Genomic DNA, 19,809 nt, shown 5'->3' with positions numbered 1-19,809 from the left:
AATTCCACAAGTGTATTCACAGCTCAATGAGTTTAGAGCTGTTCCCATAATTTATACACTCATTTGTATAAATGTTATACTTCAATAAAAAGTTTACACTAAAAAAAAAGACAAATGAATTGTTAGTTGTATCACATAAATAAAGCTTTACTGTTCTGAGTAAAGAGAAAGTTATTCAATAATTTTGGTTGTGTGATTCATAGAAATTTAAAAAGTACCTAAGGCTTTATATCATTTAAGACTACATACCCTTGTACTATAAATAACAGACATACAGAGGAATAATCGACACCAAATACAGAAGGGGCTCCTTTTTAGGGGTAAAGGGGACTGATGGACTGATGTATGCATAAGACTTCGATGTTTTTCTAGCTTTTTCATAAGCTGTGTGGTTCCTAACATGGGTATGTGTGTTCGTTTTACTATTCTATATACTTTTGCTTTCTTTCTTTTTTTTTTAATTTTTAATTTTTTTTTAAGATTTATTTATTTATTATTTATACAAGCACTGGGTATAGTCAGAAGCACGGAAGGGTGAGAGAATTCACCAGAGCCAGAGGGAGTTGCAGAGCAGGCAGAAGAACTGAAGTACAGTGCTGAGGGGAGCAGCAAGCGGGTGGCAGAAGAGGTCTGCGCACCATGTGGGACCCTCCTCTGGTGGCCGGGGAGCAGCCAGGGATCGAACCAGCGCTGCAGAGGCTGCGGGCAGCCTCGCAACCCAGCGCTCAACTGCTGCGCCACCGATAAGGCCTTACTTTTGCTTTCTGATGATTGCCTGACATACTCCATGGTTAAAAGAACTCATTAGGGGCCTCCCCGGTGGCGCAGCGGTTGAGTGCTGGGTTGCGAAGCTGCCCGCGGCCTCTGCGGCGCCAGTTCGATCCCCGGCTGCTCCCCGGCCACCGGAGGAGGGTCCCACATGGCGCGCAGACCTCCCCTGCCGCCCGCTGCTCCCCTCAGCAGTGTACTTCGGTCCTTCTGCCTGCTCTGCTCCCCGCTCTGGCTCTGGTGAATTCTCTCACCCTCCCGTGCTTCTGACTGTGCCCAGTGCATGTGTAAACAGAACAAACAAACAAATAAATAAATAAATAAACATGCCTCTATTAAAAAAAAAAAAAAGAACTCATTATTGGAGGGTGGGGGGAAGCAAAAACAAAAATTGGAGAGGGGGAATTGTATCTTATTTATCTTTGCCATTGTAGCACCAACCCAGGCCTCAACAGATGTTTGGTGAATGAAAGACACTCCACCAGTAAAGCATCAGAGCCAGGCTTCAATGTCAGGTCTTTCCATGCCCAATCTGATTCCAGAACACGCCCAACCACACGGCCCCCCACTTGCCCTAAGGGGAGGGGGGTAGCTGGGGAGAAGCAGCAATAATGGTGGCCCCAGGCTGACTCAGCCCCCTCTGTATCTGAACTGAATTACTCAATTACAGGGTACAGAGAAAGAACAAAACAGCTTCATTAATCTGAACTCTGCAAATTCAGAATCTGGTGGCCTAAATTTCTACAAATCACACTGCCAAAATCTTTTAATAACTTGTTCCTTATCCAAAACGTTTTAAGATTTATCTCTATGATACACAGAGCTCAATTCATTTATCCTTTTTAGATTCATGCATTTGTCCTCTCCACGGGACAGAAAAAGAGCTTTCTAAGCCAAGGTTTGGTCAAAGCTGGATGGTGGGCCTAGATGGCTGGTGCGAGAGAATAAACAACCCACCTTATGCACATTAATTCTTTGCATACAAAGAGATGCCACTAATTGCAGACGCATTTATCTGTTTGTAAGGCCCCCAAGTGAAATGCAGCCTCTGAACAAAGCTTTTCACCACTCAAAACCCACCGAAGCATGCCCGGCCCTGAGGGGGCTTCTAGGAATGCAAACGACAGGCCACTTCTGCACAATAAGCAGAGTTAACCACATCATGAACCAGGAGGGCATTCGTAGGCTCTGAAGATTGTTTTTAAGGAAGAGAAATAGGTCCTACTTCTGCGGGAGGCTAATTATTTGCTTCCCCCCAATCAGAGATAATAGTTTGAAGGGTTGTGAAAGATGCTTGTGGTGGTTGAAGCTGTGGAAGCCCATCTGGTCAGCCATTGCATCACCGCACACCTGTCTGCACAGCTGCTTTCACACTGTGATGATTAAGGCAAAGCCTGGCGACACTGGGAAGGCAGCAGTGGGCCAGGCTCCATGGTAGCAAATGTCGATGTTCCTCTAAAACACTGTCTTCTGGAGGCTCCCTGGTGGTGCAGGGGTTAAGTCTCAGCACTGTGAAGCTTTCTGCAGGGCCGCTACAGCATGAGTTTGATCCCTGGCCAGGGAGGTGACCCACATGGCGCAGCAGACCTCTCCTGTCTCACCCGCTGCTCCCCTCAGCAGTGTATTTCAGTAGATGTGCCTGTTCTGTTCCCCACTCTGTCTCTGGTGAATCCTCTCACCTCTCCACACCTCTGGCCTACACCCCAGTTCTTATATGCATAAATAATAAATAAATCTTTGAAAAAAATGAAACACTGTCCTCTTGCCATCAGCCACACCCCCTCCAATACACATGCGTGCACACACACACATGCACACATCAGGCTGAACTCAGTTAAACAGTTATTCATTCACTCCTTTACCAATTTCCTATTTAATAAAAATCCATTTGTGCCAGCTACTGTGTTAGATGCTGGGGTGACAAAGATGACTATGGGGGTTTCTAGCCTTCAGATCTCAAAGACAAGCTAACAGATAATCCTGATTCCATGTGATCAGGGCGGTGGTAGAGGGGAACACGGAGGCAAGGTCCCGGGAGAAGGAGACTGCTCATCCACCCCAAACCCACCCAACTGTCGGCCTCCTCCACAGGTGCCCTGTTTGCCAACCATGCCCGACACCTACTTCTCAAATTATTCCTGAGACTCTGTCCTGCTCTTCTTTTTGTTGGCAATGCCCTTCCCCACCCATTCCCACCTGACTACACAGTCCTTCTCCTCCCCCAAGATCCAGCTCAGAATGATAAGCCTCAAAATCAGGTGGGTGGTTCGTCTGGGAGGATGCAATCAGGGAGGAAAACCCTGGGGACTATTTTTAATGCTTTATTTCCTAAGCAGGATGTTCATTCTATTATTCCATATGCCTTTCTGTGTCTGAAATATTTCATCATGTTTTCAAAAGAGATTCAGTTCCAGCTTCGCCTCTACATTGATCCCCCTTTCTGTTGCGTTTCCATGTCAAGAATCAGGTTCACAGTCCCTGACTGTCAGTTAATGCGACTTTGTGCTTCTAAAGATGCGTGGAAGTGACTGTCACCAAGCAAGGACCCTGGTTCCCTCTTGCATGTGGAACACAATTGGGGCTCCAGCAGTGCTGGTGATGCCGCTGGTTCTTCAACTGCGGGGTGGGTACGTGGGTGGCTGTTTTCTTTCTAAAGTATTATAGGATAAACTAAAGATTTGAAAGGCAACTCAGTCTGGAGTGAGAGGAACAGGAAGGAAGAAGAAAGATGTTTTAGAGAAGTTGGATAAGGAAGAGCAAAGAGGTGACTCTGCCAGGCTGGGAGGACACAGTGAATAGCCAGGTTTGACTTGCTGGTGGAGAGCGGAGCAGGGAAAAGAAGCACAAGGCTGTGTCTCCCTGGCATGAGTCATGTGGGGCGGCTAAGAGCATGGAGGCTGGAACTGAACTGTCTGGGCTTTAAGTCCTAATGCAATCTCTTATTAGCCCCATAACACAGGACCACTTATTTCAATTCCCTTATCCTAAAAAATACTTGGGGTGGGGGGGTTGTCTCCCTGGTGGCTTAGGGGTTAAGTCTCAGCGCTATCACTGCTAAAGGTTAAGTTGGATCCTGGCCAGGGAGCAACCCACATGGCAGCAGACCTCTCCAGTCTCGTCCTTGGCTCTCCTCAGCAGTCTCAGTAGATCCTCCTGTTCTGTTCCCCACTCTGTCTCTGGTGAGTCCTCTCACCCCCCACACCTCTGACCTGTACCCCTGCTCTTCTACGTGCAAAAAAAAAAAAAGTGCTGAATTCATGTGTTATTACTTATAATCAGGAAATGACTCTCCAGAAGTAATGTCCATTCTCCAAAACTCCATGTCCCCATCTGTGAAATGGGGTCTCATGTGAATCCAGAGTGACTCATAAACAAGACTTAGAATTAAATAAGAAGCTATAGGTACAGAAACCACAAGAGCGGGTAAGCCCTGTGAGGGCAGAGGACAGCCATCACGCTGTGATGTCCCCAGCACCTGGCACGCACGGACACCCAGTGTTACAGAGTGAGCTGTGTTCCCCCAAAAAAGAGATATTGACATCGTGACCAACGCTCTAGAGAGGAAACTTTTGTGAAATGGGGTCTTTATAGAAATAACCTAGTTAAATGGAAATTATTATTGTGGGCTCTAATCCAAAAGGAAATTTGGACACAGAGACAGACACACAGAGGGAAGATAGAGAAGTGAAAAATGTGAAAGACTGGGCCTCCCTGGTGGCGCAAGGGGTTAAGCACCGCACTATGAAGCAATCCGCAGCCTCTGCAGCACAAGTTCAATCCCCGGCCAGCCAGGGAGAAACCCACATGGCACAGCAGACCTCTCCTGTCTTGCCCACTGCTCCCCTCAGCAGTGTATTTCAGTCAGTCTGCCTGTTCTGCTCCCCACTCTGTCTCTGACAAATCCTCTCACCCACCCCACACCTCTGGCCTGTACCCCAGTTCATCTATGTAAAAATAAATAAAAAAGCTTTAAAAAAAAAAAAGCTCGGGCCTCCTTGGTGGCGCAAGGGGTTACGCAAAGCATGATGAAGATATCTGCAGCCTCTGCAGCACAAGTTTGATCCCAGGCTGCAGCACAAGTTTGATCCAGGGAGCTACCCACATGGCGCAGCAGACCTCTTCTGTCTCTCCCACTGCTCGCCTCAGCAGTGTGTTTCAGTCAGTCTGCCTGTTCTGTTCCCCACTCTGTCTCGTGAATCCTCTCACCGCCCGCACCTCTGGCCTATATCCCAGTTCTTGTACGCATAAGTAAATAAATCTTTAAAAAAAAACCAAACCCGTCTAGAAAAGAATGGCAATGGCCCAGGTGTGCTGGGGCTGGCGGAGGAGGATTATTGTTTAATGGGACTGGAGTCTCAGACTGCGAAGATAAAAAAAAGTTCTGGTTATGGAGGGTGGTGATGGTTGCGCTGCAATGTGAATGGACTAAATGAACACATAAAAGTGGTTAGAGAACATGAAGGAGAGCCACAGATATTCAATTCAGCCTAAAGATAGGATATTAGGTAATGTCTAGAAGTCTCTTGCATGACTCCTTCCAAGATACCTATATATTTATTCTATATCTGCATATTCATCTATCTATATCATTATATATAAAGACATGTTCGGAGGTGGAGAATCTGGGTAAGCTTCTTTTAAATGTACACTAGAAAAATTTAAAAGCCTAAGACTATCCAGGAGTCCTTAGTAAAACAAGGACTAAATAATGAATAAATAATGAGAACAGAGCTATCAGATCTTAAAGCACATTATACAGCTCTAAAAATGTTTCTTTTAAAGATTTGTTTATTTATGCATACAACAACTGGGGTACAGGTCAGAGGTGTGGGGTGTGAGAGTGTTAGGGGGAAAAGGATGTCCCAAAGCAAATTCCATATAGGCTTTGTGGACTCCACCCCCACCCCAGGTCAAAGCCAAAGACACTGGGAACTCCAAATCCCATCACCACCAAAGGGAAGGTGGCTGGGACCTGAGGGTGGGGTTAAGCAGCCAAGTGGATACAAAAGGCAGACACGTGGGCTTTGGGGATCCCCCATTTTTGGCTCTCCGCCAGCTCGCAGCGTCAGGCCATCTCTGAGAGTGACTTGGGGTTTCCAGGTCGTCGGATCGGGTAGGACGCATTAAAGACTTTATTTCCCTATTTTCTCCCTGAGTTGTACATTTTCCTTATTTCTTTTTCTCTTGTAAATAAACCTTTTATTAACCCTTTTGTGTGTGTCTGTAGTAGAGTATTCATAAGTCCCTTTAAAGCGCGCGGGTGAGGACCCACAGCCAGGAACCCGTTTAATATCAGGGTTGCTCTATAACAAGAGGATTCACCAGAGACAGAGTGGGGAACAGAACAGGCAGATTGACTGAAATATACTGCTGAGGGGAGCAGCAGGCGAGTCAGGAGAGGTCTGCTGCACCATGTGGGTATCTCCCTGGCTGGGGATCGAACTCGCGCTGCGGACAGCGTCACAGGTTGCTTCCTAACCCCTTGCGCCACCAGGGAGGCCCTCTAAAAATGTTTTTAATGTGATGTCTTTATTAATAAATGGGATAGAGAACTGGTAGAATAGAAAACTCGCGAGTATGTATGTTTATAACAAACATGACCACATCAAATTGTGGTGAAAAGAATTTCTCAATCATGTTAGGATCACATTTGTGTAGCCATTTGGGGGAGGGAATAAAAAGCCTCGAGCACCTGGAGTCCAGCAAAGAGGCAGTGGGGAGCATTGTCAGGGAGCCCAAGGAAGCCTGGGGCTATTCTGGGGGCATCCTGGGGTGGGGTGAGCCAGGGAGGGGGTGAGCCAGGGAGGGTGAGCCAGGGAGGGGCAATGCCTAAGCTATAAACACAAATAAAGTGATGCCAGTGGGACCAGGGGCGCAGAAAAAAAAGATCCTCCTTTTCAAAGGCCCAAGAGTAAAAGAACTGAGCTGGGACTGAGAAGCAGAGCAGGCAGCGGCCCAGGTCTGGGACCTAATGGTAAGAGAGAGCAGCTAAACAGCTGTAGGGCTTGGTTCCAAACACAATGGCAAGGGAGCCCACAGCTTCCCCTGGGGCCTCACGGGATGTCTGAATAGCTGAATGGGTGTAGTGTGTCTGAGGAGAAACCCCCTAGCCAAGGGCTAGATGGATTAAGAAGCAGGAGACGTTAGGGCCCAAGGAGACCCCTTTTCCTTCCTCTCTGAGGAACAGTGGCTGTGACAGAGGGCCGTGATTTAGGCCCACGTGGTTCACAATGTCCTCCTCATGTCTGCATCTCCTCAGGAGCGTCTTCTCAGAGCCACTGGCATAAGGACCTAACACCCATCCTGGTGTCCCAAAAGAGGAGACAGCAGGTGCCTCGAGGGCTAATCTGGGTGCCCCATCTTGGATGGGGTCCAGTGAGGGTCTCTGGGGCAAGTGGTCTCTGGAATGTCCATGCCCACAGGCAGCCAGGACGAGGTGGCCAACTGGCAGCCAGCTGCTTGTCCTGTCCCCCTGCCAGGCAAGACCGTGCAGGCCCCTCCCTTCTCTGGGTCCACAAAGGCTTTTCTGTTTGGGGGGCAGATGTGGGCCTTCAGCCATGGAGAAAAGGCTGAGCTGAGCCTCAGGTGAAGGCAGCAGTAGCACTACCTCTTCTGGGAAAGAGAAAAGCCTAGATTCTCGCTCCCACCTGCCCTCAGAACCCAGAGTCCAGCAGCACCCCCCTTCCCCAACAAAGCTGTCACTCTAGGGCCTCCCCGGTGGCAGTGGCACAGAGGGTTGAGCGCCTGCACTGTGAAGCTGTCAGTAGCCTCTCCAGTGCGGGGTCGATTCCCACATGACGCAGCAGGAGTTCAGCGTGGGTTCGATTCCCAGCTTGACTGGCCAGGGAGATTCCTACATGGCGCGGCAGACCTCTCCTGTCTCGCCCGCTGCTCCCCTCAGCAGTGTCTTCAGTTGTCTGCCTGTTCTGATCCCCGCTCTGTCTCCGGTGAATTCTCACTCTCCCGCCCCTCTGACCTGGATCCCAGTTCTTGTATAAATAAATAAAAAATCTAAAAAAAAAAAAAAAAAAAAAACACTGGGGAAAAAAAAAAGCTGTCACTCTAGAGGGGCCAGTAGAGAGGGCAAGGAAGAAATCCTCTCCAAGAGATAAGGGGAGGTGAGGGGGCTGAGAGGGACTCCCAAAAACCACTTTGGAATGGAGCTATTTACTTCCCAGTTAGGCAAGGCCCCACAAGTAGTAAAATTTATGGTGCTTCCATTGGGGAGCACCGCCCACACAGCTGGTTCTTGCCTAAGTCCTTCCTTAACTCACTTTATCTCTTTGAAGACAGGGGAGCACAGTGGTCAAGAGATCAAATACAGACAGAACCGGCTGTACTGGGCTGCTACTCAGTGCAGGAGAGTCGTGTGGCCCTGGGCAAGTTTCTCAATTCCTTCAGCTGAAGTTTCCTCATCTCCTGAGTCTGACCCCAAACCCCACAGTATTAATCACACTGTCCCCTGGGGCCACCTTCACTGCCTGGCCCTGGCAGGGAGGAGCCAAGAGGATCAAAGGGGAGGTATATTTTTCAGACCCGGTAAAGGAGCCCAGGCTGAAGTCCCCTGGTCTGGGATAGGCCCTGGAGGACCCAGGTTCCTATATAGGCCTGAAGCCCCCCATCCCTTGAACTAGGGCAGAGAGGGGCCCCTGAGTTAGAAGCAGTACAGGAGAGTTCAAATCTGAGGACTGCTGGTTCTGTGCTCCCTCCACAACAGGCCTTCAGGTAATCTGTGCTTTTCCCAGGTAGACCAGAGGTAGCCAATCTTACCCCCTTGGCTGTGCCACCAGAATAAGTACATCGGTGAAGGCAGAAAGTAGATCGGAGGTTGCCTGGTCTGGGGGAATCGGGGAGGAAGTGTCTAATAGTTTTGGGGTTTCCTTTTGGGATGACAAGTTTTGGAGCTAAGGTGGCAGTTGCACTCACTAGGTGTGTCGTAAATGCCACCAAGTTGTTCATTTAAAATGGCTAATTTTATGTCACATAAATTCACTTTAATTAAAACGAGGATCCCTGGGTGCACTTTCCACCTGAGGAAGGAACTCCATGTTGAGGTACCTGTCATAGCTTCCGTCCTGGGCTTGGTAGAAGCCTCAGATGAGAAGCCCTTGGCCCAGTGTCTGCGATTTCATATTATTGGCCCATTGTTCATACCCCGGGGGGTGGTGGCAGCTTTCTAGATGTTTGTTGGGCTAAACCAAGAATGAAGATATTGCAGATTTCTACAGAAATGCTGGTCCCATGAAATATTTTGAGGAAATGAGGAAGGCTGGGATCTTTGAGAGCGCAAAGTGATCTTGGAACCTCCGAATTTCTTTGGGTCGACTTCCACGGAGGTTTGTCACAGACCTGTGTTCTTGATTAGCAAAACCTGAATATCTGGGCTAAGGAACACTTTCACCACTAATTGTTTATTCCTGGTGAATAAACAATTAACAAGTAAAAAATGAGGGTCCCTGTAAGTAAAATGAAAGGAAGAATCTAGTGTAGGCAAGGAAGTGCGAGGGGGTACTAAGGTATGGGGGGTGAAATTCGCTGAAACAGGGAAGTTGAGATGGAAGACTTCCTAGACTGCAGGGGAGGGTGGCCTGGAGGTTGCTGCTGGTTGAGAAAGCAGTTTGGGGGAGACACTGTGCTTTAGAGGAAGAAAGAGAGAACAGGAGAGGGAGTCTAGGAGCTGTTTGCTTCCTCTCAGACTTCAGATTGGAAGCTCCTGGGGGTGGGGGCAGGGGCCTCATCATTTTAGCTGTTTATGATTTTCCAAACAGAGCATCATTGCAGGTAGATGGTTCTTTTTAAAACCCTGACATCCATGGAATGAAATCGAACATGTTAAGCACTTGGGAGATTTGCCCGCCGCCCACACAAGTAAAGTGAGGATGGCACTGGGCGGGGTGTATGCCACCTCCAGGCCGCAGGGAGGCTGCCCCAGACCTCACAGGGCCTGTATGTCACCCCTGGAAAGCCCCAGAGGCCCCAGAAGGCAGTGCCCACTAGGGTCTGGGAGGGGGGAAGGGACTGGATGAGCACCATGAACTCCTTTGTCAGACCCAGGAAGGAGAGTGGGGGCAGCAACAGGAAGTATGGGGTGAGACGATCCCTCCGGAATCTATCACCCCACTTCCCTCCCCTCCCTCTTGCCCAGCTCCTGCACATGCTCAGTGTACCCACGAATTAGGTTGGTTGGGGGAGGGCATTGACTGGCACCCCCACTTAAAGGGCCAGTGCCACCCAGCAGGGGCCATGGGACCTTGCCGCCCTCTTCCCTCACACTGAATTACTTCACCTCAGGTCCCCTTTGTCTACTTCTTGCCATCTTTCTCCTGCCCTCTCCGTTCCTCTGCCTACCGCTCTACCTTCTATTCCAGGCAGGCTCTATCCACTGGGCTCAGGATCTTCTACGTGGGGTGGGGGCCCAGGCCAGTGTGCACAAGGTGTTGCAGAGCCACAGCCGTCACACCTGTGAAACATCTGCCTCTCTGGACCTCCCTCCCCTGGTCCAGGTGGCCAAGAAGTGCATGTGGGACCTAAACTGCTGAACATTTGCTCTGGAAAGCCTGGGAGAGGAGGGAAGTAGTCCAAGTCTGGGGTGGGGGGGAGGTCTATAAGTCAGAGCTTCTATCACTGTGGAGTAGAGGGAAGCCAGGCCTCAGGAATAGGCAGCCTAAGATTAAAAGGAGGGAAGAAAAAAGAACCCATGCCTGGCCTCTACTTATAGCTGAGTTGTCCCTCTGGTGCTGAGCCCTGGATACCCCAGCTCCTAGATACCCAGGGCTTTGGGGTGCTCAGGTCCAGGACTCAGGTGGGGGGAGGGGTGACACTGACTCCTCTTCACTGATCCCTCTCAGGCCCTGCTGACACTTTCTCAGCCCAGCCCTTCTCCTTTGTTTTCTTTTTGTCCCATCCTGTCCCCCCTACCAGGATTGGGAAAACTAACCCTCCTCTGTGCGACCCTGGCTAAGAGCCCTGCAGCGTGTGTGTGTGTGTGTGTGTGTGTGTGTGTGTGTGTGTGTGTGCGTGTGCGTGTGTGTGTGTGTGTGTATGTGTGTGTTGGGGGTGGGGAAGGCCAGCTGGCTGCTTTCCTGTCTCCAAGTGCCACAGCTCCAGTGCCAAGAAGGGCTGCTGTGTTCCTCACCTGTCTCCTCCCCTGTGCAGGTCTTGCCTACTCAGGGACAGGTTAGCTGAAGCCACCTCCCTCTGGACACACCTCTCAGCACCTCTCCCTCCATACCACACCCACACCCCTCCCCCTCCACTCCAGCAGCCCTCCTCTGGAATCTTCTCACCCTTCCTAGTTACACACACACACACACACACACACACACACACACACATATGGGATGGCCTCCAGGGTAAACAACCCTCAGTCTCCTGTCTTCCAGGGCCTCCCCTTTCCCTCAGGGCCTCTTGCTGAGGAATGCAGCAGCTGTGAGACAGCCTGCCCCTGGCCCAGGGGCCTTTGGGTCCCAGGCTAGCACCCCACAGGGAAAGCAGCAGGCCTTGGGCCAGTTTTCCTGGAATCCGGAAAACAATTTCCTCTTGGAGCCTTGGGCTGCCCATCTGCAAAGTGGGGGCGATCATTCCTCTGGCTCTCCCAGACAGCTACTGGAGATGAAGGGAAGGGGACTAAATCCCTCAGCCAGGGACAGATGTCCAAGAACTGGAGTTTGCTTTCTCTTGAAACCCATTCCTTCCTAGAATCTCACCTTGCTTGGTTATAGGCTTCTAGAAAGCACTGACAAGGCCTGGGTGTGGCAGGGCAGAAATGAAAGCCATCCTGGCAACACATAGGGCTTGTCAACATTTCCATCCCAGCAGCTCCCAGGCCCAAGCCCTTCTCTTGCCCAACGTGGCCTGTCAAGATGAGCCTTCCTGGAATAGAGGCTAGGTTGGGCCGGCCAGGCCTCCACCCCTCCCCTGGAATGGAGGAAGAGCCAATACGCAGGCTCTTTGGTTGACTAACACACCCCTACCCCACCCCGACTGCAGCAGCCGCCAGGGCTGCCAGGAGGGTGATGGAAGAGAGACCAGGGTCTGGGTGAGGGCCTTGCAAGCTCCCTTCTGGGCCCAGTGCTCTGGCACGTTGGTGGTATCTGCATTATCCATTAACCGGGTTGCCTCAGCTCCAATGATACAGAGAAGTGAGGGGCTCACATGTTTCAAAGGGAATTAACCACATACAATTAAGCTAAGGGGGCACTAGGAAAGCCGAGCATTACCAAGGACCCATTTGTTGTTGCCTCTGCCACTTGGGCTTATTTCTGTCAGGAGAAAACTTCCTTGAGGTGCCCTTCCAAGAGGTGACAGCTAACTTTCTGGCCAGCCCTTGGGCGGGAGATGTGAGTGCAGGGGGACTGTTAAGGGCAAAGGACACAAGGCCTCATCTAGCTTGGCCCTCTAAACTATAGGGGAGATACAGGGAACCTGGGGGAAAAAACTCTGCAGGAACCCCTGGACTTGGGTCTTCTCCAAGAGACCCAGTCCTTTGACCTCCAGGGGAAGTTCCCAGCTCCTCAGTGCTCTGGCATTGTAAGCCCCTATCAGCTGAACTTGGTAGCTCCTGAGTGATATTCTTCCCACCTTATAAGCCCCTTCTCTAGAACCTTCAGCACAGTCAGACCACCCCTGAAGCAGGACTCTGGCATCCTGGAGACCTTGATACGGGCCCTGATGCAGGCGCCTGCTGTACTCCCATCTTGAGGGGCTCAGGGCCCCAAGTCCCAGACCTCTCTGGGGTGAATATGCTTTGATTCTCAGAGCAGCCGCCATGAAATCAATCCATGAAATCAACTCCCATTTGATCTCACCAAAAACATTTAATTTCTTTGTGGAAAAATAAGATGACAACTGTGGAATATGACAAGGTGGAAGCCTGACGTATTTTAGCTGTTCCCAGGGAGTGCGGGGGTGCTGAGTGATGTTCATCTGCCACCTGCCTCCTTAAGACCCAGCTGGCCTGAGTGTGTCTGAAATGGAACCTTCTCCTTGAGTCACCCCGGCTGGGGGGTCCCCTAGGTGCCTGGCTCCCCACACTGGCGGCTGCCCTCTCGGCTCCACATCTGGTTCTCTTGCCGGAGCCGCTGGTTCTCTGTCCGCAGCCTCTCTACCTCGGCAGCCAGCTCCTCCACCTGGTGACAGGACTGCCGGCTGGCGCAGCCCTGCAGCTGCTGCAGCCTCCGCGTCTCCTCCTCAGCCTGGAACAGCCGTCTCTCCAGATCCAGGTAGTCTTGCACCAGCTCCTGCTTGCTGCGGCCCTGCAGGCTCTCGGTGTGGTAGCGCTCGTAGGCCTCAGAGAAATCCCTCTGCTGGAACTCACCGTGGGCTTGGCCAGGCCCGTCGCTGTCCCCCACCTCACTGTCCCCACTGGAGCCTGGGTGGGAGGCACCCTGAGGCACATCCAGGTTGGGCTCCTCTGGGTCTCGGTCATTCATCAGGAACTGGGTGGTGTTGTAGGGTGCCACCGGCTGGCCTTTGGCGAACATCTCCTCGCGGACCCTGGAGGCCCGCTGGCTCTGCCTCTCGTCGCGCTGTTGCTTCTCGGCCCAGCTCAGCTCCAGATAGGGCCGCCAGTGCCGCTTGCGCTTGGAGGGCCGCCGGCGATGCTTCTTCCGACCCAGCACGGCCTCCACTGAGCAGCCCTCTGAGCTCTGGGTTCTGGGACCCCCGCTGTCCTGGCCCGGGGCACCACCAGCCCCAGCAGGATCTTCCTCCTCTGAGTGACTTTGACTTTCCATCCTGGGTGTCAGGGGTAGGGAACTACCAGGCTCATGAGGCTCAGGGGGTGTTTCGAGGCTCCCAGGAGCACCAGGGGTCTAAAGAGAGAGGGCAGGGGAGAATGGATCACAGAAAGCCTGTCCCTGGTGGTGGAATCCTTCCCTGTCCACCCAGCCTGAAACCAACCTTCCCACACCCACTAACCTGGTCAGGCTCTAGCCTCCCGCCCTCCTGCAGCCATTTACTGCCTACTGTCTGTCCCTCACCCCCCGCCCCCCCAAGCCAACAGAATCCCGCCTGTGTACTGCACTGTCATTTCAAAGCCTAGAACAGTACCCGTCACTGAGTGGGCCCCGCAGACTGAATGAGTAAAGTAGAAGGGGAAACCCGGAGGAACGTGGCTCCTGATACATCTGCTTCATCAGAAGCCCAAAAAGCACCAGCTCTTCCCACTTCCTAGAAAGCCTGCCTCTCAGCCAGAGTTGGTTTCATGGGCAAGCAACCTGTGCAGTCACACACACTCCATCTTCAGAAAGGCCTCACAGCTCCCATCATTCATGAACTTCTTTGTAACCTTTCACAAAGAGCCCTTTGCGCGGAGCCTCACAAATTATACAGCCCATCCCACTTCCAGCTATTTCCACAGCTGACTCTTTTTTTCATCCTTGTTCCAATGTTACCTCTTCAGAGGCCTTCCCTGACCACCCTATCTAAAGTCACCCTCCCTCCCGGCCGTCTCCCCTTCCCAGTGGCTCCCTATCTCATGACACACTTAATGTCCTGGGCAGCATTTAGCACATTATCATTTACCGTCTGTCTCCCTCCTGGGAGAATGTGTCAGGTCTGTTCAGTTCGCCATGTGCCCTTGTTCACGGGCCAGGGTAAGTGGTCAGTAAATACGTGTTGAACGACATAAAGCCCAAGACAGAGGAAGATCCAAAAAATAATGGAACAGAGACCATCCTATCTGTCATTCCAAGGTAAAGCAGAGTCCAGGCAGAAGCTGGTATCATTCTTCTACATGAGTGATAATTTGCTAATTCTCCCTAATGAGGAAGGAGGTCCTAATTAGGGAGAGGAAAGGTCAGCTTCCAGTCTGTAGTCAGGAGAATTCTAGAACTCATCTAAGAGGTGGAAAGGATTCTGTCAAAAGAGTGTGTGTTTGGGACATCTGTTTATCTCTGTTGTGGGGAGGGTGGGGGTACTGAGTGTGGGGATGATGAATGAGTTGCTCTAAGTTTGTGGTTTGGGGGAATTCTAATTATAACCACTCCCATTGATAGGTTGTTTTATAATGTACAACATGATTCAGAGCCATCTGAGCCCGGTCTACACATGCATGGAGTGTGTGTCAGGGGTTGTATGCAGCCCTGTGCCAGCTGGAGTGTGTTATGTGTGTTTTGGAGACTCTGAGTCCTCTTCATAATTTGGGAGGGGGGTGTGTTGGAGACAGAGAGAGAGAGAGAGAGGAAGAGAGAGAGAGAGACAGTTGTTGTATTGTTACCACACTTGATCATTAATTAAGAATGACAGGTTTGGGGGCTTCCCCGATGGTGCAAGGGGTTAAGTCTCAGCACTATGAAGCTATCTGCAACCACCGCAGCATAAGTTCGATCCCCAGCCAGGGAGCTGACCAACATGGTGCAGCAGACCTCTCCTGTCTCACCCGCTGCTCCCCTCAGCAGTGTATTTCAGTCAGTCTGCCTGTTCTGTTCCTCACTTTTGTCTCTGGTGAATCCTCTCACTCCCGCACCTGTGGCCTCTACCCCAGTTCTTGTATGCATAAATAAATAATTCTTAATAAAAAATGACAGGCTTGTCTCTAGCAATGGCTTGGGGGAACTGAGACAGAGCTTCTGCCCCACCCAGAAGAGGCAAAGACCCCTGAAACTCCAAGGCAATGTGGTTTGTTTGTGTGTACACAATCAATCATTCACCTGCTTGCAGCTCTCAGCAAGTGTCCTCTAATGCTCTTTCCCCATGACCAGGCCAAACCTATCCCTTAGTCCCTGAAAGCTTGTCCCTCACCAACATGTCTCCTCCTGAAGGCTTATCCCTCACCACCGTTATTACTACTGCAGATAAGCTGTGTGAGCTGGGTGAGTCATTTGCACTCTCTGAACCTTCTAGTCCTGAAATGCCATGAACTCCAAACATAATAAATCCAGGAAGCACTTGAAGTGGCTAGGTAAGATGAGTAGGCAATCTGAGTTCCTTCTCACCTCTGGGGAGTTATAGACTAGAGAAGAATGGGCAGGGTGGCACCTGAGAGCGCGCAGCCTGGTAGGGTTTGGGTCTTGTTGCAGATCAGAAAGTCACATTCTCTGAGCACCTGCTACAATCCGTCTCTCCACTCCCTTCTGGGTAATATACTACTCCCGGCCCCTATTCCAAATTTTGAACCAATTGCTCAAACTCTTCTCCCAGCTTCGGACTTGGTCCTCAGCCTGAACAACGGGCAAATATTCAACCAAATATTCTGTTGTCAGAAGACCCTACCTTTAAATCTGGGCCTGTTATTTGCCAGCTGCATGATTCTAGAAAAGGTACTTCAACTTTCAAAGCCTTGGTGTCTTTGAAATGGAAATAATAATCCCTACCTTGACGGACTAACTCGTGAGATTTAGCACAGATTCAGCATCTGGCACATTGCCAGGTACATAGTAGGTACTGGTTTAAAATACTGGTTTTCCAAATCTACCAACACATCTGAGACAGGTAAGGATCCCAGCTGGCAGGATCTGTGTTCAGGGCACTCAGGTGGTTGGGAGAATGGGGCTTACCTTGGCCTCCTCCAGGGCTGCGGGTGACTCTGTATTACAGTTGGTCAAGTTCGGAGTGGCCACCTTCTTCTGTTCCAAATCTTTCAGCAGATGCCTTTTACTAGTGACACCTGCTTGAAATAACAACAGAAACCTAAGTCCTGAAGGGGAATTCTCAGGCAGGCTCTGACTGCCCAGAATTTTTTTTTTTTTTTTGGCAGCCATTTTGTAGCACCAGACCTGCACACCCTCATTTTCAAATGAAAGCCCAGAAGGTTGCCTCCACACTCTCTGATTTTCACACCTCCAGCCAGCAAGGGGCCAAAAAGGGATTAAGGGATCATCTTCCCAGTCCTGTTCCTCAGGCCCCAGGCCAGCGGTTATATCCTATAGTGTTCTGAAAGTCACTGAGACCCAGCCTGGCAGCTAAGAAGCTAGGCCAACGCTTTGTTCACCCACCAACCAAAGGAAGAAAGGAGACTGCCTGGGGAGACCAACATACAGAAAAGACCTGGAGACCAGGGAGTGGTCGGTGACTCCCGCAAGAAAATATGTAGCAAGCTTAGGAGAGGTCCTTTCCCACTGCCTCCAGAAGCTCCAGCCTTGACTACAGCCCCCACCCTCAGGCTGGGCTCCAGAGGACAATGCCTCAAGAAACACGACCATGGCTTTTTCATCTACAGGACCTGGCTTGCCTCCCTCCTTCCTCTCAGGACGGGAAACCTGAGGAAAGAGGAAGGGAGAAGTCTTCACACTACATGCAGCTGTGAGGGAAACCCAACTGGGATAAGGATGGATTCCTTAGATGAGGGGATATGGTCTAGGAAGGAGGTTTTGCAAAAGCGGAACTGACCTATTTGCTGTCAAGGGCTATGCACACGACTAGATCTGTGTGTCTTTCTGAGCGATCGCCTGTCTGCAATTCCCAACGCCTCAGCCCTACCTCTTGCTGCAGTTGCAGCAGCTCTGGTCAAGTCGCTCAGGCACTAAGGTTGGGGGGAGGGGACAGCCTGGCAGCGCGGTGCCTGTTGGGGGTTGTAGTTCTTCTAGCCTGAAAAGGAGGCCCAAGATCCTGTCACGTCAACGGCGACCCGGGAACTCCAAAACCCATCCACCCTTGCGTCCCGCGTTCACCGAGGCATTCTTGGATTGGTCAACTTGTCTGCCAATATTCCCACTTTCGTCAATGATTAGCTGTGCGGAAGCACAATAGGCCCCGCCTCCACGAGCTCAATTAAAAGAGTTCATTGATGGCGTTAATCTTCACAGGGCACAAAATAGATCCGGCTGGGGGGCGGGGCCTGGGCGCGGAGGGATCCTCGGCCTTAGAGGAAGGCGACAAGAAGATCGGTGGCCGCCGCCGCCATTTTGGGCTGGGAGGAGGCAGCGGAGGGACTCGCTGCGCAGTGAGAGCACCCCATGGGGGGTGGTCCGGGCGTGGGGAGAGGCCGGGCCAAGTGGGCTGCCTGAAGTGGCGGCGCCGGGAGACGGCGGGGAGTGGGACCGGGGACTGGGCGGGCGAAGGTTGGCGTCTCCCCGGCCGGGCCCGGTCCTCAAACCGTCCTGGCAGCCCCGCAGCCTCGCCTTTGACAGAGGGTGGGGTCCTACGGTGATACCGCGTGTTTTCTGAGACCCCCCCCAGTTGGGGAAGAGAACGGGTGAAACGACTTCCCTCTGCCGTCCTTTCACTGGGGACGCAAGTCCTGAGGGCCCGCTCCGCCAAGTTCTTCCCCACCCCCATTCGCCCTGGGTATGGCGGCGAGGCCCAGCGTGGTGGGACCCCTACTTCAGCAGGCGAGGTGGGGGCGACGCCAGATCCCAAATGGCGCCGCGGGGGCGGGGGTGGAGGTCGCAGGTCGCGGCTCTCTGGCCGCGCGTCCCTCTGGCGTGGCAGGCAGCTGGCGGCTCCAAAGGCGGAGAGACCCCCCTTCTCCCCGCGACACCAAAGCCATCGGCGACCCGGGCTGCGAAAAGGAACAGTCTCTTCCTACCTTAGCAACCGTTAAGCCCCCCTGGGACCAGCTAGGTGGGGCAGGAGGAGACCTTCCCGAGCCCAGTGCTTGGAAATCTGAGCGCTCTTGCCCTCAAGATTGCTCTTTTCAGCCCTGATTTCTCAGAACGACCTGACCTCGCCAAAAGAGCTGTTCACCAGAGAGAGGGGTTCTGTCCATTAACAGGGTTGGGGCACCAAATCACTAAAAAGTCGCCACGGCCCTGAGAATAAAAGTAGAATACCCCGTTTGGGATGCTTCAGAAACATCTGTTTGCATTTTGAAATCTGAGCCATACTCTTACCAAAACTTTTGGAGAAATGGCTGCCCTCCTAGAGGAAAAACAAACTAATTCCAGTGTAATCGTTGTAAGACTACAGATTCCTTCCAGTTTAAAGAGCTTTTCTCCCATGAATCAAAAAAACAAAAACGGAGTATTTTGTCACCAGTGCATTCTTACTAGAGAACCTCTATTTTGAAATTCCAAGTAATTGAAAGTCACTTCTGTCCATCCTAGATGCTACCAAACTAGAACTTGTGGCTTTGAGCTACTTTATATATGGGGCATTTGGTGGTGGGGGAAAGGTGTTTTAAAAAAAATAAATAAACACTCAACATTGTATTAACAGCTGCAGCAGCTTCTTAAAAGATTGAAACTTGATGTGAAGTTCTTTCCTTGTATTGTTGATTAAACCATCTTGTTACCCACTGCTGAAGATCTAAATTCAAAGAGCTTTATAGCTCATGGATATCTTAATAATTGCTGCTAAAATGTCAGGTAAAATTATGTCTAGGTAGATTGTAAAATAGAAGAGTGTCTTCTTTGAGGTCACCTTGTGATGAACCTCACTGCCAATTAGAATAGTTAAATCATTCCTAAGCCTTTAGCCTTAATAGCAAGAACTTTAAAAGATTCTGCAGAACTGAATTCTTGCTCCTAATATATATATATATTTTTTTTTTTTTAAAGATTTGCTTATTTATGCGTACAAGAGCTGGGATACAGGCCAGAGATGGGGGGGCCCCTGTGTGAGGATCCACCCGGACAGAGCGGGGAACAGAATAGGCGGATTAACTGAAAATACACTGCTGAGGGGAGCCTTGGGCGAGACAGGAGAGGTCTGCCTCACCATGTGGGTTTTTCCCTGGCTGGCCAGGGATCGAACTCCTGCTGCCAATGCTGTGGATTGCTTCATAGTGTGGTGCTTAACCCCTTGCGCCACCAGGGAGGCCCCTTCTTGCTCCTAATATTAATAAACTTATTTAAGTTGTAGGAATGGCATTCCGTAGCTTTATTCTCCCTGCTTTCCCCCCTCAAATGTTCTCAGAGAGTCTACTGGATTGTAAAAATGTGATCACCAATGACTTGTGTTTAATTTAAAATTTGAACCACTCTACATGAAGCATCAGTTTCCTTTATTCATACTGTAGATTGACTTTTGGTTTACATCATGTCCATTTTTCTGTTCTTCGCATCAACAGATGCAAGTTAGGAAAAGCTGACGTTAACTTGGTAGGAGTTAACAGTCATAGAAGCCGAAAGAGGGGGGGCCTTCCCGGTGGCACAGCGGGCT

General features: G+C 50.9%; 1 protein-coding gene across 1 annotated transcript; it reads right to left on the bottom strand.

The window, feature by feature from the left end:
- Nucleotides 1–12,569: 12,569 nt before the first annotated feature.
- On the bottom strand, nt 12,570–17,611 carry HEXIM2 (HEXIM P-TEFb complex subunit 2). The gene is made up of 4 exons (XM_037493304.2): nt 17,585–17,611; nt 17,188–17,230; nt 16,266–16,375; nt 12,570–13,580 (listed from the first exon to the last, which is right to left on the bottom strand). Exons 1-4 carry the CDS (start codon nt 17,609–17,611, stop codon nt 12,780–12,782), a joined length of 981 nt encoding a protein of 326 aa, XP_037349201.1. The 3' UTR covers nt 12,570–12,779.
- Nucleotides 17,612–19,809: the final 2,198 nt, after the last annotated feature.

Source organism: Talpa occidentalis, unplaced genomic scaffold (assembly GCF_014898055.3).
Source record: "Talpa occidentalis isolate TD23 unplaced genomic scaffold, MPIMG_talOcc4v2.1 talOcc4.7, whole genome shotgun sequence".
Taxonomy (NCBI): Eukaryota; Metazoa; Chordata; class Mammalia; order Eulipotyphla; family Talpidae; genus Talpa; species Talpa occidentalis.
Note: the sequence above shows the minus strand (reverse complement) of the source record. Positions and strands in the feature narration are given on the sequence as shown.

What these genes read in the sequence shown, in the direction of transcription:
- HEXIM2 (XM_037493304.2), bottom strand. Translation starts at nt 17,611, where the DNA reads ATGGCGGCGGCGGCCACCGATCTTCTT. An exon ending in CGGCGGCCACCGATCTTCTT is followed by an intron (nt 17,231 to 17,584) that starts GTCGCCTTCCTC and finishes CCCCAACCTTAG; the next exon opens with TGCCTGAGCGACTTGACCAG. An exon ending in CAGCCCTGGAGGAGGCCAAG is followed by an intron (nt 13,581 to 16,265) that starts GTAAGCCCCATT and finishes CTCTCTCTTTAG; the next exon opens with ACCCCTGGTGCTCCTGGGAG.